General features: G+C 44.6%; 2 protein-coding genes across 2 annotated transcripts; both read right to left on the bottom strand.

The window, feature by feature from the left end:
- Positions 1 to 664: 664 nt before the first annotated feature.
- LOC136653417 (vomeronasal type-2 receptor 26-like) lies at positions 665 to 9,770 on the bottom strand. The gene is made up of 3 exons (XM_066630317.1): positions 9,627 to 9,770; positions 3,728 to 3,854; positions 665 to 1,566 (listed from the first exon to the last, which is right to left on the bottom strand). Exons 1-3 carry the CDS (start codon positions 9,768 to 9,770, stop codon positions 665 to 667), a joined length of 1,173 nt encoding a protein of 390 aa, XP_066486414.1.
- A 6,850-nt stretch (positions 9,771 to 16,620) lies between these two features.
- LOC136653416 (vomeronasal type-2 receptor 26-like) lies at positions 16,621 to 25,369 on the bottom strand. Its single transcript, XM_066630316.1, has 6 exons — positions 25,311 to 25,369; positions 24,678 to 24,969; positions 22,598 to 23,056; positions 21,914 to 22,132; positions 19,751 to 19,877; positions 16,621 to 17,522 (listed from the first exon to the last, which is right to left on the bottom strand). The coding sequence occupies exons 1-6, from the start codon at positions 25,367 to 25,369 to the stop codon at positions 16,621 to 16,623; spliced, it is 2,058 nt and encodes a 685-aa protein (XP_066486413.1).
- Positions 25,370 to 27,015: the final 1,646 nt, after the last annotated feature.

Below are 27,015 nucleotides of genomic sequence, written 5' to 3'. Positions count from 1 at the left end.
TAGAAGAGAATTCTCAAAATATTCTGCAGCATATTGCACACACACACACACACACACAGAGAGAGAGAGAGAGAGAGAGAGAGAGAGAGGATAGCAGAGTGTGAAATGCCAGGGCCGGGGTTTGGGCACTCCTGGTTTAGAAGAATGATTTTCATGGAGGCGGTGATAAATGTGATATTTTCCTCCATGTTGGGTTACTGGTTAGAATTTCCCTACTCATTCTGCTGCCTGCCACATTGGGGGTGTATGTACAAGTGCCAATGTATATTTTTTTCAGTAGTGTTCCCAGAGGGGGGCACAGTGCTAAGTTCTTCAGGGCACCTCAATGAGCCATGGAAATTGCTCCTTTCCCTTTCCTTTGGAGCCATTCCAGGCAGCCAGAGCAAAGCAGAGGTGCAGCTTACACGGCGCATTGAAGCACACTGCAAAACTTGCATCAATCCTATGCATGTCTACTCAGAATTAAGTACCTTTATAGCCAATGGGGCTTACTCCCAGGTAAGTGTGGATAGGATTGCAGGTTCAGTGATTTTAAAAGGAATATTTTATTAATAGAGCATATTGGAGATGTTTGAGGAAGATCTATATGGACTGTATATAGACATATTCTATGTAAATGGATTTCAAACCGTAGATGCCAAATTGTAGCACAAATGGAAATGCTTCAGTCTTTTCTTCTTGTTAGTTGTTTCTTGTTGTTCAGCTCAGGCTTCAGCACAATGATGTAACATTTGGGGAAAAAGATGCAACCCAGCAGCCCAGCACTGGAGGCCAAGATAGAGAAGATCTCCACAGCGACCATGTACTTCCCTTTCGTGCTTAGGTAGGCTGGGAGAAAGGACAGCCAAACACTGCAAAAGATCAACATGCTGAAAGTGATGAGCTTGGCTTCATTGAAACTGTCAGGTAGTTTCCTGGCAAGGAAAGCCACAGTGAAGCTGACAATGGCCAGGAAACTCATATAGCCCAAGACACAGTAAAACATTGTTATGGACCCTTCATTACATCCCAGTACCATTTCCTGAAGCACCGAGTGCTTGTCAGTGTCTGGGAAAGGAGGAGAAGTTGCCAGCCACCAAATACAAATGCCTGTTTGAATAAGAGAGCAGGAAAGAACGATGGAGGTGGCCAGTCTGGTCCCCACCCACTTCCTCATTCTGCTTCCGGGCTTGGTGGCCATGAAAGCCAGAACCACCATGATGGTCTTTGCCAGCACACAAGAAACAGCCACTGAGAAGATGATGCCAAAAGCAGCTTGTCGGAGGAGACACGTCACTGTCATGGGCCGTCCGATGAAGAGCAACACGCAGAGGAAGCAGAGCAGGAGGGAGAGGAGGAGGGTGTAGGTGAGGTTGCGGTTGTTGGCTTTGACAATTGGAGTGTCGTGGTGCTTCCTAAATGTTCTGAGCACCAGAGCTGTGATGAAAGAAAGCAAAAGAGCAAAGAAGGCCAAACCGATCCCCAAAGGTTCCTCATAAGACAGGCAGACCAGAGTCTTGGGAATACACACGTTTCGTTTTTCGCTTGGATAGTTTTCCTCTGTGCATTTCTGACAGTCATCCATGTCTAAAAAAGGAAAGGAGATGGTTTTGTTCATCCCAATATTTCTAATATCTCAGCAATGTGACAAAAAAGGGAAATCAAGGACCAGGTAACATCTGAATAAAGAAAGATCTGCTTGTAGCCATGCTGGTAGGCCCCAGTGTCAGACCTCAGCTGTATCCAACTTTAATTAGTGCATACCAAGCCTGGGAGAACTGTGGAGGAGGTTGCTTCACAGGGCCCTCTGATATCATACCAAGCTATCAAGTGGGCTCCAAGGCCAGCTTGATTTACAACAGGGTTCAGCTGTGAGTGTCTCGAGATGGGAGGGGGGATTCCACCATGAGTAAGGAGGCTTGTGGCACGTTCACCCCTAGAATGTTCAGCTGGCACCGAGTTCTGATTGCTGGATGGGTCAGGAGACCTATAAAGGTGAGGGAGGGAAGCTTATGTTTGGGCTGACTTTGTCTCTGGCTGAGGGGGCCTCAGATCCTTGACCATCTAGGCAGGAGTGACCCCAACTTGACTGCAGCAAGATGGGCTAGATCGGATTTTGGAATGCTAAGACTTTGGTGAGTGATAGTTAGAGTTAGGAGGTAGATGTTATTGTTTTATTAGACTGAGTGTTGTATTGTATTTCTGTACTCTTTGCCTACATTTCTAAATTTTAGACGTATGCAGTGCTGTCTGTATAATCCTGCTTAAAACATTTATTCAATAAATCCTACTTATTACAACTGACTGGATTATTGGGATTGGAAGATAGCACAGGGACTGGTTGTGGGAGGCAATCCAGTGTGACCGGGGTGGACCCTGGAGATCCTGTACAGGAGCCTACTCCTTTTGTCAAGCTGAGCCCAAGGGGGTGTAAGCTGGAGTACGACTCAAGGGGAAGGTTCCCCAAATTTATCCTGGCTATCAGGAGTGGAAGCTCTGCGGTTTAGGAGCTATTTGGCAATCGGTCTTGGAGAGATCTGCGGGTACTCAGTGACCATAAGGGTTTATGGCCACTTGATCACCCTGAGGGCAATAAAAAGATTACCCGGCAATAAAGCTGATTTCTTTCACAAGCAACATGCCATAATTCTTCCCCTCAGGCTGAAGAAGGCCCGAAAGAGCAAGAGAGACCAGCACAGGCCTGAGATGACTGTTGTTGCTGTGCCCCCCACCTTCCCAGGGTTGACCTGAGATCTGCGTTCCTTGAAATCCTCTGCCAATGGACCCATGGAGACCCAACAGAGCAGGTCAGCCCGTGCAGAGGGTTGGGGAGAGGCAGGAAGGTGATTCGATGAGGCAGGGGTGGGCTGAATGGGGAAATGGGCTCCCATATTAGGTGGTGATGAGGCAGTAAGGTGGGCAGATCAGGCTGGGAGGGGGTCAGAATGGTGACATTGGTGGTACATGTCTAATCCCGCCCCTCTTCCTAGGCCTGCTCTGCCATCCTGGATCAGTGTGGACTTGCACCAGCTATTGAACTGGCACAGGTCTGAGTTGATCCATAGCGATTGCTGGGTCTTACCTTAGAGCAAGGGGACAAATGTCCCCTTACCTCGAGGAGACCTCTAGCAGCCAAAAATCTCTTGTGGGATAATGACATTGTACTGCCGCAAGAGGTTCTAGTTAGGATCGGACTGAAAAACCCATAGCATAAAACCCCTGCACACATCAGCAATAGAATGAGACTCACAATAAAAAACCGAGTGGCATAAAACACCATAAAGACTTAAAACAAATGCGGCATCCATAAATAATACAAATAGCATAGCTTCAAAAGCACATTAAAATGGCAAGCAAAACTCTTGCTGAAAAGTTGTTTTTTAGGACCCTGCCCCCTCCACCTTCTCCTAAGCACATAAGCCTATTGCCATAGGGAAGGGTATAGCTTGGTGGGTTGACGCGGTGTGTTGCCTTGCACTGAGAGACCAGATCCACTGCTCACCACCAGCTTCTTCTAACTAGGGTTCACGGGTTGCCTAACTTCTGCATTTTCCTGATTTGAAAGGAATATTCCACTGAGTTGTAGCTAGAGGTGGGAGAAAACGGTTTTATTTTTTCACAGATTTCATTGTTTTCCAAAGGAAGAAGTGCAGAAGGTGGTGTTACGTGTTTTTATTTCGTTATCACCATTTTCTTCCACCTCTAATTCTAGCCAGTCCATAATACCTCTGTGCAGTCTGTTTCTTACCCTTCTGATGTGAAACCTTCCCTTCTGGACATGGGATGCACTCATAGCAGCAAAATGGTTCTCCTTCCTTCACTTTTTTACTAAAACCAGGAGAGCAGCTCTTGCTACACACAGAAAGGGGTTGTACCTGTGAATCATAAATGAAGGAAGAAATTGATAAGCATGCAAAATTGAATTTGGAATCCTTAAACGTATGGGGCCTTTCCATATGTTCTAATGGCCCAATCCTGAACTGCCCGGAGCGTGGGGCTGCTACATCACTGAAAAGGGCTACCACAGCATCCAGCATGCCCCAGGCAGCCGCTGCCGCCTCCTCGGGAGAAGGGGACTTTCATCCCCTTCCCCCTGAGTAAAGGAAGTAGCCCAGCAATGGGGCTACCTGATTCTACGGCAGCTCAGGATCCAGTGGAGCTGAGCTCCACTAGTCCCACCCTCCTCCCGCCCCCACTGCCTCCCCCAGAAAAACCTCCTCCTGCCCTCTTCTCAAGCTCCCCCACCTCCCCCTTACCCCGAAACGCCTCCTCTTTGCCTCCCCCCAGCACCGGCTTTCCACTAGTCCTAGCCTAGCGCCAACTGGTGCTGAGCTAGCTCTGGCACTGGGCCAGTGTTAAGCCTCGCAAATGTTTGCGAAAGTGCGTGCTCGTGGTAAGCTGGCGTGCAGAGCTGAGGATTGGGCTGTAAAACATCAGCAATAGAGGAGTGGACTCACTTGATATGTTAGAAGCATTGCAACTTTTCTTTATCAAAACACTGAAGGTGGTACAGCTTATTATCTCCTTTCTACCTGAGTTTTAGGAAAATATGTGAATTCACTCATTCATGGTATGATCCAAGCTTTCTAAAACCATTCAGGGGTGGGGTGGGTTATCCATTTATGGGGCTAAGGTCAATTTGGCACTCACTTTTCCTAGGAATTACTACTCTATTAAGAAATATCATTTTGGTATAATGTCATATAGAAATGTCACGTTCTAAAGCAGCATTTCCCAAACTGTGGGTAATGGACTTTTGACAAGTTCCCAACTTGGCCCACCCTTGATATCAGAGGGTTGATACGACACCATCATATTCAGTTTTTCCACTCCCTTCATTGTCTGACACTTGTAACACTCAGGTCAAGACTGAAACAGTAACATCAATTCACATGTGTGCTTCAAGTGGACACAACCAGCATGTGCAGAGAATGGATGCATAAGAGCAGTGGCCATGCATTCTAAGCAACATCTCGTTTGGCCGTAGGAGTGGAGTTAGGTTGAATATTAAAGAACATCATATCTGTACTTGGGTAGGTTCACAACAATAGTGATTTAATAACATAGGGTCCAATCCTATCCAACTTCCCAGCACCAGTGCAGCCACAATGCAGCCCTGAGGTCAGGGAAAAAATATTCCCATATCTTGAGGAGGCCTCTGTGACTGCCTCCCCACCAAAGGATGCAGTTCACGCTCCATTAGCACAGCTACAGCGGTCCTGGAAAATTGGATAGGATTGGGCCCATAGTATTTTAACTCCTCTCATTTCTTTTTCCTGAATTAATGAATTAAGGAGCCCAGTAAGCAAGGCAAAAGCTTGTTTCTTCAATACAAAAACTCTGCTTTTTCCATTTGAAATTTATAAGGGGTCCAGTTGATTGAAACTCAAAGTTTTCTTAAGGCACTGCCAACGATAGGACCCTACCTGGTTAAACCATCTGTGCCAAGTCATGGCATCCTTGTCGATGGTGAATATTTGACCTGGAGAGGCCTGGGGATCCATCCTCCCTACTTTCACTCTATGAATGGATTGGTTAGAGGAGACAATCCAGTTGATAATATCAAATCCAGCACTTAACTCTCCATTCTGGTCAAGTGAAACTTTTTCCCCAGCACTGTTGTTAAATGAAACCGTTCTCAGAAACTAGATGAAAAAAGGAAAAATCAAGAGCAGGGTTTGCCAGAATTTTCAGTATGACGGCCACTTCATATATTTTACACGTTTTCTAGGGCTGAAAAAATTCAGTTTTATATAGGGGGAGACAAGTGACACACAGCACACTGTCACTGCCTGATCTGTTGTGGAAATCCAGTTTCTTATTTACGCATGTGCAAAAATGATGTATCTCCCCACCAACCAATTTGTTTTATCAGCAGGGGTAAGATTTAACATTGAATAATTATGGTTTGGAAGTCTTAAAACAGAGATTTTCAAGCAGTGTGCCGTGGTCCACTGGTGTGCCACGAATGGTCTGCTGGTGTGCCGTGGGAATTTGGCAGAGGGTGGATGTGGCCCTCAAGTCGTAGTTTGGAGACCCTTGGTCAAGAGTGTAGAAAGACCACAGTTGGATGTTTGAAATGACCCTGCTAACTGGTCAATGAGGCTCTTTTAAAGTGGCGTTGTCTTATATTTAGTAAGGGAAAAAGCAACCTCTTTTCCCTCGCTTGGCATCTTTCACAGTGGCTGTTACTGGTGTCTCTTCTGTAATTTTTCTTAAGGCGGTGAGTCTTTTGGGGACAGGGAACCATGGATTGATTTTTTTTACTATGTAAACCACTTTGTGACTATTCTTGTTGAAAAGTGATATACAAGCATTCTTAATAATGATGATTAGAATGATTTATGCATTTATTTTACTTACATCACTTTTGTCTACAGGAATGTATATTTGGGATACACACTGTTCAATCCTGCTATGACTTTCCTAGTTAACTCCAATGATCTACAGAATGATCTCTGATCAGATTTAGGAGTTGGCCAAGATTCATGGAAGAAATGCTTATTCTTCACGACCCAGCGGATGCAAGTGAGAAAACGGATTCACTGAACAATGTATCGCTCATATTGGAAGTTCACAGAGAAGATGGAGGAAAGTTGAGACAGATATTCAAATATGTCTCTTCTGACATTTCTGTGTGTGGGAGTGGTTTGGACCAACATGGTAAACTGAACGAAGGAAGAATTCAGCAAGATGGTTTAGTTCCAGATGAGGCCTAATGTAAAAGTTTAATAAAAAAAAAAATTTAAAAATGAGGAGGCAGTGTCTCTTACTTGCCACAACTGCTGATTTTGAGGCTTCCGCTCCCTTCCATCCACCAGTGATCTATGCAGGGGTCCAGATGAGGACATGGCATGTAAAGCACGGGCCACAGCATGGACAGCATTGTAGACACTGTAGCTGTGTCCAAGAATACCCATTTCAAAGAAAGGTCCCGGAAGACTCTCCAGCTTCTCCTGCCCTGTGCAAATCCCTTCATTCACTGTAACCAGGTCTGGATTTGGGAAGACACAGTCGAACGCGTTTTGCCAGAAACTTCTGATAAAGCCATCTCCATTGGTGCTGGATGGGTTTCTGCTCTGAAGAAACTGGCGAAATCCTGGTGGGTCACTGGTGTGAATTGTGAAGGATATCGCACCATGGAATATTTCTGCATCCCATATCCTTTGATAGGTAAATGATAAGAGCTCTATCTGGGCTGTCATTATCAACACTTTACCCTTTGCTGTATTCGTCATCTGTTCCTGTTGTGATACAAATGGGAACCATCTCATCACTGCCATGGAATAAGATTCCCCATAGACAACCATTACATTGGCATTAGTGTCCATGATTTTATCGTGTATTTTTGCTCCGTGTTGGAACTTGTCATTCATTTCAGGGATAAAAACATTTTTAGGCAGTCTTTCTATGAGGGCAAAACAGATGCCTCTCTGAGAAAAAATGGGCACCACTTTTTGCACAAATCTTTCTCCATCATCATTGTCCACTGTCAGGAGCCCAATCCATGTCCAGCTGAAATGGAGGAGTAAAGAGAGAATACCTTCATACTGAATCTCTCTCTCGGGGACCATCTCATAGAAGGGAAGTCCTGGTGTTTTATCACCCATCATTGGAGCAGGGCCGTAGGTAAACTAATGATAGATGGCAAGGTGGGGGAAGAAAGAAAATAATATTAGCATGTATATAGGTTTTTCAAGTGTTCAAAACATTTCACATAAAACATGTGTCAGCAATTCCTTCATCAACTCTGTTCTGAAAGTGATTTTGAGTACTTCCATGTTACAGACAAGCATCTGATGCTGAGACAACAGCGGCTTCTCAGAAATTACTTTGTGGGTTCTGGGCTTAGTGTTGCACTTGGCTCAGAAACTCCATTCCTTAACCATTGCCCTGCTCTCAGGGACAGCACAAATGCTACCGGATGTCATATTGGGTCATAAAAACATAAGAACAGCCCCACTGGATCAGGCGAAAGGCCCATCTAGTCCAGCTTCCTATATCTCAAAGCGGCCCACCAAATGCCCCAGGGAGCACACCAGATAACAAGAGACCTGCATTATGGGGCCCTCCCCTGCATCTGGCATAGCCCATTTCTAAAATCAGGAGGTTGCACGTACACATCATGGCTTGTAACCCGTAATGGATTTTTCCTCCAGAAACTTGTCCAATCCCATTTTAAAGGCATCCAGGCCAGATGCTGTCACCACATCCTGTGGCAGGGAGTTCCACACACCAACCACACTTCTGTTGCTATGTAACAAAAGCAAAAACAAACAAACAAAACAAAAAACTCAAACCCTTAACATTCACCTTTCATGTTGTTGTTAAAACTGGAAGTGAGGGACTTCCAGGCTTGACGACAAAGAGCAAGGAGCAAGTAAGGTTGGAAACTAGCCGCTTGCTGTGCAAAGCAGATAATTGTGACTTGCTTCAGTGGCGGTTGTAGGGCATATCAATGGTGGCAGTCTTGGGGCAAAAGACATCCTAAACCTGCCCTCTGCTTCTCCTGTTTCTCCTTGTAAAGTTTCTTTATTTGAAGGATCTTTCCTTCTGTCTTTCAAAACCTGGAATCGTGACTCTCAAAGTGACTTACAGTCACTTACAATAAATTGAACTTAAGGGATAAAACTGTAACACCTCTCGTTGATGTTCCAGGATTGGCACGCTTCTATCTGCATAGCATGGTAGCAAAGCTAGCCCAGTAATTATTAACCAGTAACAAAGAGCCAAAGTAAAGCAAAAACTCTTAGCACGATGGAGCATGAAAGTGCTGAATGGGATGATTATGTGGCTGTGAGCTGCGCTATTGCAGAGAAGCTTGACTTCCTCAACACCATGGCTACCCACAAGAATAAAATCCTGAATTCCCAGCCCTTCCCCCCTCCCAGTGCATACAAATGGGGGGCCCTGCGTCCTGGGTGCTAAGCTGCAGGGGGGTGACAGAGGCCTCTCCCAATTTTTAAAAACTTGGTATTTTTGAATAATACCATCATGTTACATATCATTCGATGCATAATTTCATGCAGAATGCAATGAAACAAACTGTGTGGACATATCTCTAGTCTATCAAAAGTATAGCCAAAAAACCAGAAAAAGAAAACACAACTGCCTTAAATAACAAAAAGTGGATTACACTGGGATTACCACTGGGAAGAAATAGCTTATTGCAAGCATTCCAGAAAACCACATGTATTCTTCATAAATGTACGTATGTTTTTCCTTTCTTCTATATTACAACAAAACTGCTTTTGTATGTATGATAGACCACAAACCCAACGCATACTATCTTGATGGACATTCCTTCCCTGTTTTGTTTTTGTTTATGATCTCTTATGTTCGCTACACATGTGAAACATATTATATACAAGTTTAATAAAATAATGTTCCCTGTTTGTGCTTCTTCTCTGGCCATTATTGTTATTTATTTCATATCGTAACTATTACTGAAAATAATTTTATCATGGGGGCTGCCAAAAATTTATGGGCCATGGGTGCCAAATGACCTTTATACGTCATTGCCCGCTTCCCATTCTGTTGCTGCAATTCCCATCTTCAAACCACAAAATGAAATCCGGAACGAAAAATAAAGTATGGATGAAGCGTTCGGTTCTCATTTGCCATAACCAGAGATGACTATATCCTACCTGTGGAATTTTATAGATATCTAAGACAGTTGCCACATAACGGGAGATTTGGGAGTCCAGTCCCCCAATGACTGCTATCAGCTTATGCTGGATGTTGCACCTGTAGTTGGGGACAAAGCTCTCCAAGGAAGACAGAAGGAGCATCGTGACATGATAGGTCCATTGTTCATGGAAATAGCTGTCATAGATGTGGAAGCCCAAAGTGAGATTAGGTAAGATCTGTGGATTTTCATTGATCTCCTTTACAGCAAATGCCAAGGCCAGAATGTGCTGGTAATTCTTAGTTACTATACTAGAATAAGAGATGCATTCTTCGTTAGAAAGATATTCCACAACATAGTCTACAGGCAGCGCAATCCTAACCTGTGCTGGAACAGGCAGGCTGATGGGCTTGCGCTGTATCCAGCACAAGTTTTGGGCTGCCTGTGGGTCAGCCCAAGGCAAGGGGTAATAATTTCCCTTACTCTGGGTAGAGCTGCAGCAGCCCCAATTGGTCTACTTGGATCTGTGCCACCTGAAGAGGTGGCGCAAGTTTGAGCAGCACAGAGCTGCCCTGAACTAACCGGGAACAGGGTTAGGATCAGGCATAAATGATGGTTCCTGGACCTGCCTCCCGCTCTCCGCCCGCCTGCCCACAGGCCCACCTGCCACCTGCACTCCTGCGCTCCTAAACACCTCCCTGCCTCCTCCCCACCTGCTGCCCACCCTCCCCACACACCTTCCATACCTCCACACCAGCCTGGAAAGGTAGGCACAAACTTACTAAGCCTGGGGCCTGCGCTGGCTCAGGGAAGCCGGCACATATCCTTGCGCTGGCGTCCCCGACTCACAAGTTGGCGCAAGCATGACTTACTGGCATGTTTGTGACAGTCCACTTTATACCAGCAGCCGGGCACCTGAAGAAACTCAGCATTTTGCCCCCCCCTCCAGAAATGCCAGTGAGACACACAAACACATGCATGCATGTGCAAGAAGTAAGGGAGATGAAACCCAGCATTAAAAAAAATGATTCTGCTGCATGACACTGCTGTCAAAAAAATTGTGGCTTCTCCCTGAGACCTGCTGTACACAAAGCTGCATTTTGCAGTTCTCTGGAAGAGACAGTATTCACTGAGCATTCTTTGAAGCCTGAAATTTTGTCTCTGAGAATTGACGAGGAAGCGTGCTGCATTCTTTCTAGATCTGGAAAACCTGAAGCAAAGTGAAGCCTATGAGGGGAAGGGCCCAATCCTGTCCAACTTTCCAGCACTGATGCTGCCATGCCAGTGGGGTGCGCACTGCATCCTGCAGTGGGGGGCAGTCACTGAGGCCTCCACAAGGTAAGGAAACATTTATTCTCTTACCTTGGGACTGTATTGCAGCTACACTCCCACTGGAAAGTTGCACAGGATTGGGCTTGAGCACATGTCAGAGAAAGAAGCAGAAGATGAGGAGAATAACCATGGGGGAAAATGATGAGACAAAGTTATATGTTTTAATTTTATCTTCCTGTGCTGAATCGACCAATTCCACTCTTCAGCATTCCTTTCATTCTATTAATTTTCTCTGCCAGTGAGCCACTGTTCTGAGGCCTTTGATCATTCAAGTGATTAAATGAATGAATGAAGAAAAGACAGTAACTCCTTACATAAGATCTTCAAGTACTGCTGGTGAGGGTTCTTCAGTGAAGGCTATTGAATCAGAAAAAATTAAGGATTGGGAAGCAACGCCTCCAATGATGAGATTTCCCTTCTGATGATACTTGTGAAGTGGTGGGTGTGGATCACAGACTCGGCATTTACCACTGTGAATCTTCCGTGCCTTGTGAGAAATGAATACGAGGAACAGCACCGCAAATGCCAACATCCTAAGCACAGATGTAAATCTTCACTGTACCTCAGATTTCCTTACGTTTATGTACTAGATTGGATATCTGTGATTAAGAGCCTGACTTAAATAGTACTTTTGTCTCCTAATCTGCCTGAACGCTGAAATAGATTATCTAAAGTATCCAATATCAGACGAATGTAGCTTTGCCTCTTTGTAGTTCCTGGCGTGGCTCTGAATGGCTCACAGCTTTTGCTATTAGTTTTTCTAGTGCCCACTAAAATGCCATACAGACTTCTTACAAGCTGCTTACTTAATGACAGTCCTTTAGATAATTACACAGGAAGGTAGTTTTCACCTGTTAGTAATTAAACAGGAAGGTATTCCATGTGGAACTATGTTTGCCAACCCTTTGACTTTGGCCTGGGGTCACAGAAATCAGAGATTTTAACAACATATTGGAAGAAAAAATCTACAGGAATCAGTGGCATAGTGTACTTCTGAGCAGAGATGGGCAAATATAGCGTGGCTTGACTTGAATCGAGTCACGAGTCTCTGCCCCCTTTAACATGACTTGAAAAGGAGAGTCCTAACAGGCAGACTTTCTGAGTTACCCAGAGTGTTTTGGGGACTCTAAAAAACTTGAGTTCTGAGTCTTTCTGTAAGAAAAAAGTCAGCCACGGGGGAAAAAAAGGAGCTGCTGCCAGGGTGTGTGTATGTCGTAGTTCTCTTTAAACACTCTGATGCCCCCACCCCATTTGTAGCAACTGTTACCCTGCACATGCCCAATCTCGTCTGATCTCAGAAGCTAAGCAGGGTCAGGCCTGGTTAGTACTTGGATGGGAGACTGATTGGGAATACTGTGTGCTGCAGGCTTATACCATAGTCTTTCGAGACTGAAGGTTGCCAACCACCATTTGTAAACCAGGCGGGAGGGGGTGGAATGGACTGCGTGAGAGCAGGGACAGAAGGAGCAAGAGGGAGGAGGGTCACGAGCAGCAGCTGGGAAACTTACCAGTATGACCCATTTCTTTGCAGCTCCTCTCCCATTGTGGCTGGTCATTCAATGAATCTGCTGGAGCCACGTCATTTCTCCTGGATGGCTAGGAACTGCTCCCCACCCCAATGCTAAGGATTATCGGTTCCTTCAGAGATGGACAAGAGTGCCCACTCCTGTCTCAAAGATAGGATCTCAAAACACATAGACGAACAGGCCTTGCTGAGGGAGAGTCAGCATGGCTTCTGTAAGGGTAAGTCTTGCCTCACGAACCTTATAGAATTCTTTGAAAAGGTCAACGGGCATGTGGATGCGGGAGAACCCGTGGACATTATATATCTGGACTTTCAGAAGGCATTTGACACGGTCCCTCACCAAAGGCTACTGAAAAAACTCCACAGTCAGGGAATTAGAGGACAGGTCCTCTCGTGGATTGAGAACTGGTTGGAGGCCAGGAAGCAGAGAGTGGGTGTCAATGGGCAATTTTCACAATGGAGAGAGGTGAAAAGCGGTGTGCCCCAAGGATCTGTCCTGGGACCGGTGCTTTTCAACCTCTTCATAAATGACCTGGAGACAGGGTTGAGCAGTGAAGTGGCTAAGTTTGCAGATGACACCAAACTTTTCCGAGTGGTAAAGACCAGAAGTGATTGTGAGGAGCTCCAGAAGGATCTCTCCAGACTGGCAGAATGGGCAGCAAAATGGCAGATGCGCTTCAATGTCAGTAAGTGTAAAGTCATGCACATTGGGGCAAAAAATCAAAACTTTAGATATAGGCTGATGGGTTCTGAGCTGTCTGTGACAGATCAGGAGAGAGATCTTGGGGTGGTGGTGGACAGGTCGATGAAAGTGTCGACCCAATGTGCGGCGGCAGTGAAGAAGGCCAATTCTATGCTTGGGATCATTAGGAAGGGTATTGAGAACAAAACGGTTAGTATTATAATGCCGTTGTACAAATCGATGGTAAGGCCACACCTGGAGTATTGTGTCCAGTTCTGGTCGCCGCATCTCAAGAAAGACATAGTGGAAATGGAAAAGGTGCAAAAGAGAGCGACTAAGATGATTACGGGGCTGGGGCACCTTCCTTATGAGGAAAGGCTACGGCGTTTGGGCCTCTTCAGCCTAGAAAAGAGACGCTTGAGGGGGGACATGATTGAGACATACAAAATTATGCAGGGGATGGACAGAGTGGATAGGGAGATGCTCTTTACACTCTCACATAATACCAGAACCAGGGGACATCCACTAAAATTGAGTGTTGGGCGGGTTAGGACAGACAAAAGAAAATATTTCTTTACTCAGCGTGTGGTCGGTCTGTGGAACTCCTTGCCACAGGATGTGGTGCTGGCGTCTAGCCTAGACGCCTTTAAAAGGGGATTGGACGAGTTTCTGGAGGAAAAATCCATTATGGGGTACAAGCCATGATGTGTATGCGCAACCTCCTGATTTTAGAAATGGGTTAAGTCAGAATGCCAGATGTAGGGGAGGGCACCAGGATGAGGTCTCTTGTTATCTGGTGTGCTCCCTGGGGCATTTGGTGGGCCGCTGTGAGATACAGGAAGCTGGACTAGATGGGCCTATGGCCTGATCCAGTGGGGCTGTTCTTATGTTCTTATGTTCTTATGTCTCCCCCCCCCGTCTCCTCCTCAATGCTAAACCAAAATTTTAACCCTTCCCTGCCTCCTGGTTGGAACCTCCCTGCTGCTTGCTGGGTCTGAATGAATGAAACCTTATGAGGCTTTTCACACTGCAAGAAAAGTAAGCAAGCAGAAACAGTCACACTTGAGTCTGCATGTGTGGGGGCTGAGTGGCGAGTCAGTGGCCTCAGACTCGAGTCAGTGCCAGAGTCATCAACATGCCTGACTCGAGAGACAAGTCAGCAAAAACACGTTATTGCGACACCTGATTCATGCTCCCATCCCTGCTAGAATCCTGAAGCAGTGGTCCTGTTGCAAGGTTGATATAGCAACTCAAGACTCAAGAACAACTCAGTACTGGAATGAAGTAATGGAATGAAGGTTCACAAGCTTTATTTGAATTGCATGTAATTGGTCCACGGGACTCATGTGCAAAGCATGGACCCAGTTTGATGGTGTCCAGAACTTTTTATAAGTTTCACAGCCCTTTGTCTGAAAATTTAGACTTCCCATTGGCTGAAGTGTGACATCAGAAATGGGGCTAACTCCTAATAGGATATAGATAAGATACAATTTACATAAAAGATAGAAAATAGGTGGGCAATAAGTGGGCAAAACCATTGATTGGCTCTGATTTACATACAGGCAGGGTTTCACCTTAAAACTTAGCCAAAATTACACAATTCCCAAAAGTTTTCAAAAACCAGCAGGGTACGCTATATTACCATTTACTCAGTTTTGACCCAGTGTTGAACCTTATTCACATTCATCATTCCAATTAAGAGTATTTTTGACTTGTCCTCTTACCAACCTCATTAAAAGAAGGTACAAAAATACTTAAACATTGGGTCCCTTTTAGGGAGAAGGGCGGGATATAAATAAAGTTTATTATTATTATTATTATTATTATTATTATTATTATTATTATTATTATTATTAAACACAGGTGTTAAGACCTCATCTTTGGCAGTAGCTTTTGGTTCCTTTTATTAAAAGGGGTTTTCAAAAGCGTTACTAAAACTTCTATCATTCTATATAACTATTGTGACCAGTTGCCTTGAGTACATTGGTATTAAGGGTTCACTTGGTTTCCATATGTCTTTTGCCCTAAAAGCACAACGTATGGAAGCTTTTTAACTTTTGCCTTTATTTCTTGCTAAGGAGTGACCTCATTCCTCTTCAGTAGCTGCCTAGCACCGGCTATCTCTTGAGCTACAAAGTGTAAACTCCCTGAGCTGAGGTTTCAGCCAGCTTCTTTCGGTGAGACTAAAATGATTCTTTCCAAACACCCAGCAGCATTTTCACTACCTTATGTGTTACTATGCTTATACTGGGCTTTTACAGTCTAGGGTCAAAGGTCACCTTGTCTCATTCCCAATCATGCAGATAGCACCTATGGGTTTTTGAGGCAACTGGGAAGCTTCACAAAGGGCAGCTGAATTCTCCCAAGCACCAGAACCATCACTACTTGGGATTATCCTAATTGTCCGGGGGGGGGGGGGTGCATAAAACAGGCTCCCAGCAGCCAGCAAGGCATGGCAGGAAGGGAGGGTTAGGGAGGAGCTGCTCATGACTGCCTGCTGCCACTGCCAACTCAAAGCTTCGTTAGGAATGGGGGCAAGTGAGGGAGGAGGTACCAGGAACATATGAGCCCCAACATATGAGCTCACGCCTGGGGGCCCGAAACACCCTAGCACCAGTCCTGATTGCAGGTACAAAGGACCTGCTATAGCCACAGGTGCCGTTTCTGCAGATGTAATCAACTGCGGGTTGAAACTGTATTTGAAAAATCCACATAACCTCATTTGACGCGCACCCTGCCATTTCACAGCACTTCTACTGTAGATTCAAGGAGCGCTGCACAGGGCTACCAACACCTTTTTTGGGGGGGGGGGGTTTGAGGTTTCTGCAGGCAGGCTTTAGAGAGAATTCACTTGGTGGAACAGGGTTGGTTTTCCCATAACATTTCTCCACTAATTGAATAATTAGAAATAATTTAATTAAAGTAAAACACATAATTTGTTTTATTTTAATTTAATTATTTCTAATTATTCAATTTATGTAATTATAGCCTGCCTATCTAGAGAAAATGGCACAATTTCAGTGCTTGCTATGGGCAATTTCAGTGCTTGCTGCATTCTCAGGAAAGCGGTTCCTGTTTAATGATGTCACTTCCAGCCATGATACCACTTCCAGATTAATGACATCACCTCCAGTGATGGGTCCCAGACAGATTGTCATTCTAAAAAGTGGGTCCCGGTGATAAATGTTTGAGAACCACAGTTTTAGGCAATTTACACAGGTTCAGGTTTGTAATTTGAGCAAATTTACACAATTCACAAATTTACACAAATTCCAGGTGGCCACAACCCACAATTTAGGAACTCCTACTATATATGGTAATAATGAGAAGAGAATTCTCAAAATATTCTGCAGCATATTGCACACACACACGCGCGCGCGCACACACACACACACACACACACATACACACACAGAGAGAGAGAGAGAGAGAGAGAGAGAGAGAGAGAGAGAGGATAGCAGAGTGTGAAATGCCTCAATCTTTTCTTCTTGTTAGTTGTTCCTTGTTGTTCAGCTCAGGCTTCAGCACAATGATGTAACATTTGGGGAAAAAGATGCAGCCCAGCAGACCAGCACTGGAGGCCAAGACAGAGAAAATCTCCACAGCTACCATGTTCTTCCCTTTAGTGCTCAGATAGGTTGGTACAAAGGAGAGCCACACACTGCAAAAGACCAGCATGCTGAAGGTGATAAACTTGGCTTCATTGAAACTGTCAGGTAGTTTCCTGGCAAAGAAAGCCACAGTGAAGCTGACAATGGCCAAGAAGCCCATATAGCCCAAGACACAGTAAAACATAGTTATGGACCCTTCATTACATTCCAGTACAATTTCTTCAAGCACTGATTGCTTGTCAGTATCTGGAAATGGAGCAGAAGTTGCCAGCCACAAAATACAAATGCCAGTTTGGATAAGGAAGCAGGAAAGAACAATGGAGTTGGTCAGTCTTGTCCCCACCCATTTTCTCATGGTGGATCCTGGCCTGGTTGCCATGAAAGCCAGAACCACAATGATGGTTTTTGCCAGCACACATGAAACAGCCACTGAGAAGATGATGCCAAAAGCAGCTTGTCGGAGGAGACACGTCACTGTCATGGGCTGTCCAATGAATAGCAATGAAGAGAGGAAGCAGAGCAGGAGGGAGATGAGGAGGGTGTAGGTGAGGCTGCGGTTGTTGGCTTTGACGATGGGAGTGTCGTGGTGTTTAATAAATGTTCTTAGCACCAGAGCTGTGATCAAAGAAAGGAAAAGAGCAATGAAGGCCAAACCAATCGCCAGAGGGTCTTTGTAGGACAAGAAGGCTACAGCCTTCGGAATACAGGCATCTCTTTTTTGGTTTGGATAGCTTTCATCTGTGCATTTGTAACAGTCATTCATGTCTATAAAGGAAAAGATGGTCGTGTTTATACTAAACATACCATAAAACTCAGTAACACACCATAATTCTTTCTTATCTGACTGATAAAATTTCATTGCTGAAATCAGAGGATCTGTTCCGTGCCGATCCTATGAAATCTAGCAGAGGATGTTTTAAGTGTTTTAGAACTTTGTGCATCTAAATACTACTTTGGGTCAGCATGAGTTAAGAATTGAACAATGGGAGCTGAACTTCACTCTTGAAGGATGCTTTTCTAAAATTTTGACTATTTTTATAATCTTTATTGACCATAAACAATGACATCTTCATCAGCTCCTTCCCAGTTAACTGGAAACTGTTAACTAGCTGGGAAGCACAATCCTATTCAGCGCTGGCACAGCTGGGCCACAGGGACAACATTATTTCCAGCCCTGAAACTGAGCGGGCCATAGGTCTCTGTGGAGTAAGAGAAATTTGCTTGCTCAATGGGGTGACTTGGATCTGCACCAGCTAAATTGCTGGCACAGAACCAATCAGTCCTGTGTAGGGCTTTCTGGGCCGGTATGGGGTTTAGGATACAGCAGATGCCTCCTTTGTCACCCCCCATCCTTGGTCTGAAGCTCACTAACCACCCTCCCCTGCACTTGAACAGTCCCTCTCTGCCTCCGGGCTGCCCTCCATGTCCTCCCCCTCCTGATGCAGCATTTACCTGCCCTAACAGCTTTCAAGCTGGATGTGTTATCTGTGGGATGGCTTAGGCCTTCTCACCAGTTCCACTTTCCCTCCAGGCGTCAAGAAACACTTTACACCAGTGTTTCTCAAACTGTGGGTTGGGACCCACTAGGTGGGTCGTGAGCCAATTTCAGGTGCGTCCCCAATGTTTTATTTTTAATATACTAGACTTGATGCTACCATGGTATGTGACTGCATTTGGGGAAATGTTACAGACCTGCACTTTCAGCAAGCTACTATGTATATTCTTTTAACAACCATAGTCAATGGGACTTACTCCTGGGTCTGTGTGGGTAGGATTGTGGCCTAGGATTGTTAAAAATTTTCCTGCTTGATGATGTCAGTTCTAGTCATGGCATCACTTTTGGTGGGTCCTGACAGATTCTAAAAAGTAGGTCCCGGTGCTAAATGTGTGAGAACCACCACCTTACACTCACAGGTAGGGGTGTGGTTTTTCTTTTTCTTTTTTTTTTGGTGATTCCCCCCCCCCAATTTCTTGATTAACAGCCCAATCCTATGCATATCTACTCAGAAGTAAGTCCCATTTGAGTCAATGAGGCTTACTCCCAGGAAAGTGTGGATAGGATTGGGCTGTAAACAGCAGATTGTGGTGTTGTGTGTTTTTATCCAACTTTTTATTCAAAATTGTACAAACAGTGCAATCAAGCACAAGAAGCTTTTCAACTGTGAACTACATATTATTTTACGTCTAGTTACCAAAACCTAGATGTGCTTGCCTTATTTAAAGGCAATTATAATTTCAAATAAGAATATGGATAAAAACACCCCATCTCATTTCTTTAATTCTGCAAGGTCAAAGGATTGCAAACTGCTTTGCCAACTTGTTATAAAGAGATATATAAGTATTCATTGTAACAACAGACTATTCAATTATCTTCATACATTTATGACCCAGTCCTCAGGGTGGGGGCTTTCACTGATGGAACTAGTGTTCTGGCAGCAAAAGGTCCTTTATGGCTTCTGGAAACTTCACCATGCTATTCAGCATGGCCGGGGTGAGGAGGTACAACCATGTGCTAGTGGCCTTCACTGACCCCAGAGCTAGTGGGTCAATCCAGGGGGGGTGGAAGCTGGAGGGTGGGTTGAATGGTTCAGGGAGGGGGGGGAACAGGATTAAAACTGGGATGGGGGCAAATCAAGGCTGACGGAGGGTATTGGCAGCATCATTTATATATCCCATCTCCCTTCCAGCTGCAATCAGCCTTCATGGTCCACTCAGACTTGTGCCAGCAAAGCTGGTGCAGGTCTGAGTAGACCCAGCAGTGCAGCAAGGTTTACCCCTGGCCAAGGGAACTAATCTTTTCTTACCCAGAAGAGACTTCCAGGACTGCTCCTCCACAGGATGATGTAGTGACCATCGGCGGGGTGGGGGGGCAGGGGGAGGAATTATGTAGGATTGGGGTCTTAATGGCTTCAACCCCAGCATTTTCCTGATTTGACTGAAAAGTTCCTCAGGATTACAGCCACTCTTTTCGATAATATTGTGCAGTCTCTTACCCTTCTGATCTGAAATCTTCCCTTCTGGACATGGGATGCAATCATAGCAACAAAATGGCTCTGTCTCCTTCACTCTCTTGCTAAATCCAGGGTAGCAGCTCTCACTGCATAAAGAAAGAGGTTGTACCTGAACCATAAATGAAAGAGGAGATGGATAATCATGAGAGAAATGTGCTTGGAATCCTTAAGTTCCTGGGACATTTCCATGTTACAAAATGATGCAGTATCTTAGAATGGACTCAACAGAGAGCAGTTGATATGCTGCAACGGGTTGTCCCCTTTCTTCTTTAAAATACTGAATGTGGTACAGCTTTATTGTTAAACTAAATTGATCAGTTTTCTAAAAATTCCTGTATGAGCTTTAAGATAAGTGAATTCAATCATTCGTGCGGTCTTCTGACTCCCAGTGATGCACTACTCTCGCTACATACAGAAAGTGGTTCTACCTGAACACTAAATCAAAGAAGAGATGGATCATCATGAGAAAAATGTGCTCAAAATCCTTACATTCCTGGGACATTTTCATGAGTTACAAAATGAAGCGGAATCTCAGCAGTGATTAAAGGGACTCAGTAGGGCATAGTTGATATGCTAAAAATGGTTGCCTCTTTTCATTAAAATGCTGCATGTGGCACAGCTTATTAATCCTGTAATAAAGTTATGGGAATGGAACATTCCTGCATGAGCTTTAGGATATGTGAATTTCATGCTGTCTTCTATGATTCCCAGTGATGCACTGGTTACTGTACCCCTGGGGCCTGGGGACAAGAATAGGCCCTCAGTTCGGCTGTACTTGTCGTAAGAGGTGACTAAATAGCCACCAGGTAGATGGGACCTGTCAGCCTGGGAACGAAGCTCATCTGAGAGAAGGAAAACTCTGATCCCAAACCTCCACTGCCTTGTGGCTACATCCAGTTATGGAAAAGGCTTCAGGAGACAACCTCGAGGCAAAATCCGGAGCCGGAGTCCCTGAGGCAGTTCATGGCTGTATACAGTCATGCTCTGGCAACTCCTGCGACGCTGCTGGAACCAACCATATTGGCTTCTGCCTTTCCATTGGACCATTTCAGTGATGTGGAGAGGGAGGATTTGCTGCATGGGCAACAGTCTATCCTCCATATCTACATTACCCAGGCTTCGCGCACTGGAGAGGACACTCTGTTCCAGAACCACCATTCAGAGCGTGATATCATAGTCTTCCAAGACTGAAGGATGCCAGCTGGTTACAGTTATTGGTTTTAGAGCAGTGTTTCTCAAAGTTTGTCCTCCACTGTACCACTTCACGTGATCCACCTATTCAAACTACCACTGGAAGTAATTGGTGATGACATCATTGCTAATTACTTCTGGGTTGGGAGGCTAGATGTGACAAACACCCATAAAGGCTCAGGGTGGATGGGAGAGTTTTATTGAGCACAGAAAAGCATGCTTTGCAGCCTCCTAGCCCAGTTTGTTGTGTCATGTTCTTGGTCTTGCTGCTGGGTGGCAGGTGTCCAGGGGTCCCACGAGTACCACAAGGTACCACCTCAAGTATCACTAGTACTACCCATACCACTGGATGAGAAACACTATTCTAGAGATTCAGGGGTTGGCCAATATGGGTAGGTCCTCTGATGGTCATGGACTCTTGACAAGTGCCTGAACTGGCCAATCCTTGACACCATGGGGGTGTGGTTGCATCAGTGCTTCCCCTCACTTTGACCCACTTCATTGCCTGCCACATGTAACAATCAGGTTACTACCAAACATGATGGTATCAATTCACACATCTGTTTCAAGTAGGTACTCCCAGTAGATGCAGGGACTGGATTAAGATTAGCAGTCGCCATGCATTTTGGGTAACATCTAGTTAGATCCTAAAGAGGGGGTTTAACTGAATGCTGAAGAACATCAATTCTGAGCTTCAGTATATTTACAACAATAGTGATTTAATTAAATGATATATTTAACGATTTCTGAATTAGTACAGTCAAGAGCACAGCAAGCAGAGCACGAGCACATGAAACATCACCTGCATCAATGCATAAAATGTACTCCTTTCAATCAAAACCAGATTTTCCAGAGGATCTTGTTGACTGGAAGTAACTTTGCACATGATGGCTGAAATGTATTGCTCATTCAACCCCGGATTTATTCCTGGACTTGTCAGCGAAATAATGCTACCTGATTAAACCATCTGTGCCATGAGATGGCATCCTTGTTGAGGGTGAATGCCTGGTCTGGAGGAGCCTGGGGATCCACACTCCCAACTTTCACTCTATGAAAGGATTGATTGGAGGAAATAATCCAGTTGACGATATCAAATCCAGCAATTAACTCCCCATTGTGGTCAAAAGTGACTTTGTCCCCGGCACTGTTGTTAAATGAGACACTTCTCAAAAACTGGATGACAAAAGGAAAAGCCGAGAATATAGAAACACTTTCATTCTCTTTCCCAGGGTAAGGCAAGTAGCCCCCCAATGCGGCTACTCAATTTGGTAGCAGCCCTTGGGCTGCCATAGAATCAAAAACCTCCATGTTGGGCCTGCAGCCTGGCTGCAGTGGAGCAGAGCTCCACCGGTCCCACCTCCCTCCCACCCTGCTCCCTCCCCCTCTCCCCATCCTCCCCCTGCTTTTCCCACCTGAGAATGCCCCCACCTCCCCCCATGCCCCCAAGTAGCTCTCTGCTGCCCAGCGGTTCAGGCGACTGCAGAGCGGCAGAGCACCAGTTTTCCACTGGTGCTGGGCTAGCTTGGGCGCTCCGCTGGTGCTAGGGACTCACAAACGTGCTTTATGGCACATTTGCAACAGTGTGTGCCAGCGATAAGCTGGCGTGCACTGTTTAGGATTGGGCCCTGAGTCTATTACCTGCCACAACTGCTGATTCTGAAGCATCAGTCCCCTTCCATCAACCATGTCTCTGAGCAGGAGTGTAGATGAGGCCATGGCATGTAAAGCATGGGCCACAGCATGGACAGCGTTGTAGATACTGTAGCTGTGGCTAGTCATGCTCATTTCAAAAAAAGGTCCAGGAAGGCTTTCAAGCTTCTCCTCCCCTGTGCAAATATCTTCATTTGCTGTGCCCAGGAAGACACAGTTGAATGCAGTTTGCCAGAAACCTCTGATAAAGCCATCTCCAGTTGTGCTGGATGGGTTTCTGCTCTCAAGAAACTGGAGAAATCCTGGTGGGTCGTTGGTGTGAGTTCTGAAGGATATCGCACCATGGAATATTTCTGCATCCCAAGTCCTTTGATAGACATACGATAAGAGCTCCATATGGGCTGTCATTATCCACACTTTAGCTTTTGTTGTACTTGTCATGTGTTCCTGTTCTGACAGATATGGGAACCATCTCAAAACTGCCAAGGAATCAGATTTCCCATAGGCAACCACTACACTGGCTTTAGAGACCATGATTTTATCATGTATTTTTGCTCCATGTTGGAACCTGTCATTCATTTCAGGGATAAAAGTAACTTGGGGTATTTTTTCTATGAAAGCAAAACAGATACCACTCTGGGAAAACTCTGGGACGATCACTTGCACAAATCTTCCTCCATCGTCATTATCGACTGTAAGGAGCCCAATCCATGTCCAGCTGAAATGCAAGAGTAAGGAGAGGATCCCTGAGTACTGAACATCTTTCTTGGGGACCATCTGGTAGAAGGGAATTCCTGGGGTTTTATCATCCATCATTGGAGCAGGGCTATAGATGATCTAATGAAGGAATGGGGGGGGGGGAAGAGAAGAGGAAATAATAATGACATTTATATTAGTTTTTCAAGTTTTCTAAACCATTCACTCCCTCTACAGTATGTGTGTCAGGAATTATTTCAAGAACCCTGTGGTGAAAAGTTAATTTTAGTATTTCCATATTATGTATTGAGCCTGAGAAGACAGTGGCTTTTTCAGAATTCATTTAGTGGATCATGGACTCAGATTATAACTTGGTTCACAACTCTCTGAACACAATCTTAAGGAGGGCCAGCTCAGTGGTGTCGCTAGGGGCTGCGGGGACACAGTCGGGGGGAGGGAGTGACACCACTACTGGCAAAAATGGGAAAATCTTGGTATTTTCAAATAATACCAGCATGTCATATATAATTCAATGTGTAATTTAATTCAGAATGCAATGAAACAAACCATGTTGACTTATTAGTATTCTATCAGAAACTATAACCAAATAAAAGGAAATCACAACTGCCTTATGTAACAAAAAGTGGCTTTCTTTAACTTAAATATGAACAATGAAACTGATTGTTCCAAGAGCCAATGAGGTGTTATTATGACATAGGAGAGAACCAATAATGCATCAGTACAGTGATTTTCAACCTTTTTCATCTCACGGCACACTGGCAAGACACTAAAATGGTCAAGGTACACCATCGGTTTTTTGACCATTGACAAGGCACACTGTGCTGTCAATGGGGGGCTCACATCCCCCAATGGCCCTATTAATAAATGACCCTCACCCAAATTCCAGTGGCACACCTGGGGACCATTCACGGCACACCAGTGTGCCACAGCATAGTGGTTGAAAATGGCTGCATTAGTATGAGTCAGCTCTCATTTCCATGTATCAAGAGCTAATTCCCTGTCTGCTTGGCTGACTCATTAGTTATTGAAGACATCTCTTAGGGCACGTTTGTGGCACTATGTGCCCATGGCCTGTAATATCACAGAGATGCCTGACTTCTTCAACTGAGGGCGCAATCCTAACCCCTTAAGTCAGTACTTTCCAGCACTGGCATAGCGGTGCCAATAGGTCCTGTGCTGCATCCTGCAGTTGGGGGGCAGTCATGGAGGCCTCCTCAAGGTAAGGCAATGTTTTTTCCCTTACCTTGGCGTTGCATTGCCCTTACCTCAGTGCTGGAAAGTTGGTTAGGATTGTGTCCTGAATGAATTATTTACTTCTCATAGGACATAAACAGAGACAGTGACATCCTACCTGTGGAACCTTATAGACATCCAAGATGGTTGCAACTAGAAGGGAAATCTGGCAGTCCAGTCCTCCAATGACTGCTATCAGTTTATGTTCAGTGTCACACCTGTAGTTGGGCACAAATCTCTGCAGTGTAGACAGAAGTAGCATTGTGACATGATAGGTCCATTTTGGGCTGAAATAGCTGTCATAGATGTGGAAGCCCAGAGTGACATTGGGTAAGATGTGAGGATTTTCATTGATTTCCTTCACTGCAAAAACCAAGGCCAGGATGTGCTGGTAATTCTTAGTCACTGTCCTAGAATGAAAGGATCATTCTTCATCAGAAGGATATTGTACACCATAGTCAAATTATTGTCACTGGGTTCTGCTTCTTCTTAAAATTTTTACATAGTATTTTTGGCTTTCCTGAGGTGCTACCGGCCACTTCAGCTAACAGTGGCCTATGTCACCACACTTCTTACTCCTGCTAGCTAAAGTACTTGTTTAGACTAGGGTGTCCTACACGTGATATGCTAACAACAGGTGGATATTATTAAACAGCAAAGAATTACCAATGTAATTTAGGGCCCAATCCTGACCAACTTTACAGCACCAATGCAGCCACAATACACCCCAAGGTAAGGGAACAAACATCACCCTTGAGGAGGCCTCTGTGACTGCCCCCCCATCACTGCAGGATTCAGCTCATGCGCCATTGGTGTGGCTACATCAGTGCAGAAAGATGGTTAGGATTGGGCCCTCAGTGTCAGAGACCTATGAAGATGATGATATGGATGATAGTTATGGCATTCATGAAGTGAAAGATTCCTGCAGTTATCTCAGAGGTAATAAAATTGACTCTACATTATTTGATAAAGTCTGTTTCAAAATCAAGATAAGTGCTAGCTTATTTTATTTATTTCTTGATAAGATTTTTAGCACAAGCTTAGGCATGTCTACTCAGAAATAAGCCCCATTGAGTTCAGTGGGCCCTATCCCCAGGTAATTACAGCTAGGATTGTAGCATTTATAAGTCACACAGCTGAACAAGGCACACAGCTGACACATACCGACCAGGAAAACTCTCCTGTGGTCGGGTGGGTTTGTATGTCCTCAAGGTTATCACAAAACAGTGTAACTACATAATACACAACAAATATGGGGATAGAACAGCTTGAAAAAAGATGCAGGAGTCCACATAGAAAAGACTTCTGCAAGGACTGTTGTTCCCAGAGTGTTTCATTAGAATTTTTGTCAAAGAAATTTATCCATGAGCTTCCTGAACCTGCTCCAGAAAAAGTCGCGTTTTGCAACTATCTGGGTGGGGATACTATTTCTTTTCTTTTTTTTAAATTTAATTAATAATTTTGACACAGCCTTTCCCTCTCTACAGTGGGAACCCAATTAACGGAGGACTCTTGCAGCATGGTCTCTGAGAAGAGGCATGGAAGATGACACAGTTCTTTCCTGAGATCACTGAGGATGGAAATGTTAAACACTGTTGTAGAAAAACTGAAGTGCAAAGAAATGAGAGGCCTATGCAAAGAGCACAGACTGTCTCATTAAGAGAAGTAATAGATGAGTGGAGGAGGTGTGGAGGAACAGGATATGAGAAAGCAATTGATGAAAGAAAATAAATAAAAATTAGAGAACAAAGAAAATACTGGAAAAAGAAGTGAAATAATGTTTAGAAGCATCTATGCAGTGGCTTTTGAAAAAATGGTGCTTCTGCTCTTTAGCGTTACCTTCATTCTATTACACTTCTCTGCAATTGGTCAAAGAACTGCAAAGAACTGAAGAGGCCGAAGCTCTTTGGACTGGCAATTCACGTATGAGAAAACAAGAACAAAGAAAATGCAACTCCTTACATAAGGTCTTCCAGTAGTGCTGGTGGAGGTACTTCATGGAAGGTTATTGCACTGGAAAAAATGAAGGCCTGAGAAGCAATGCCTCCAATGATGAGATCTCCTGGCTGATGATACTTGTGAAGAGGAGATTGTGGATCATGAACTTGGCATTTACCAACTGGGTGAGTCTTGCATACCCAGTGATGAGACCATACCAGCAACACCAGAAATGTCACCATCCTAAGCACAGGTCTACATCTAAGCATCATAACTGGACTGCCCATATTTACAAACTTGTGTGAGTTAGTTGAGTGGTCTTTTAGTCTTCTCAGATGCCTGAAACCTGGTATGTATTATCTCAGGTATACAACATCAGACTGGTGGATCCTTGCTTAGCTCCAAATGGTTGTTCTGGGTATATTTATTATTTGAAAAAATTATAATGTCTGTCCTGGTCTTTACTGAAAGTCTTTCCAGCTGGCACTGAAGCTCCATTGAGCTTTCTTCTTTTTATC

Source organism: Tiliqua scincoides, chromosome 5 (assembly GCF_035046505.1).
Source record: "Tiliqua scincoides isolate rTilSci1 chromosome 5, rTilSci1.hap2, whole genome shotgun sequence".
NCBI lineage: Eukaryota > Metazoa > Chordata > Lepidosauria > Squamata > Scincidae > Tiliqua > Tiliqua scincoides.
The sequence above is the reverse complement of the archived record's forward strand: the minus strand, read 5'-3'. Positions and strand labels throughout refer to the sequence as shown.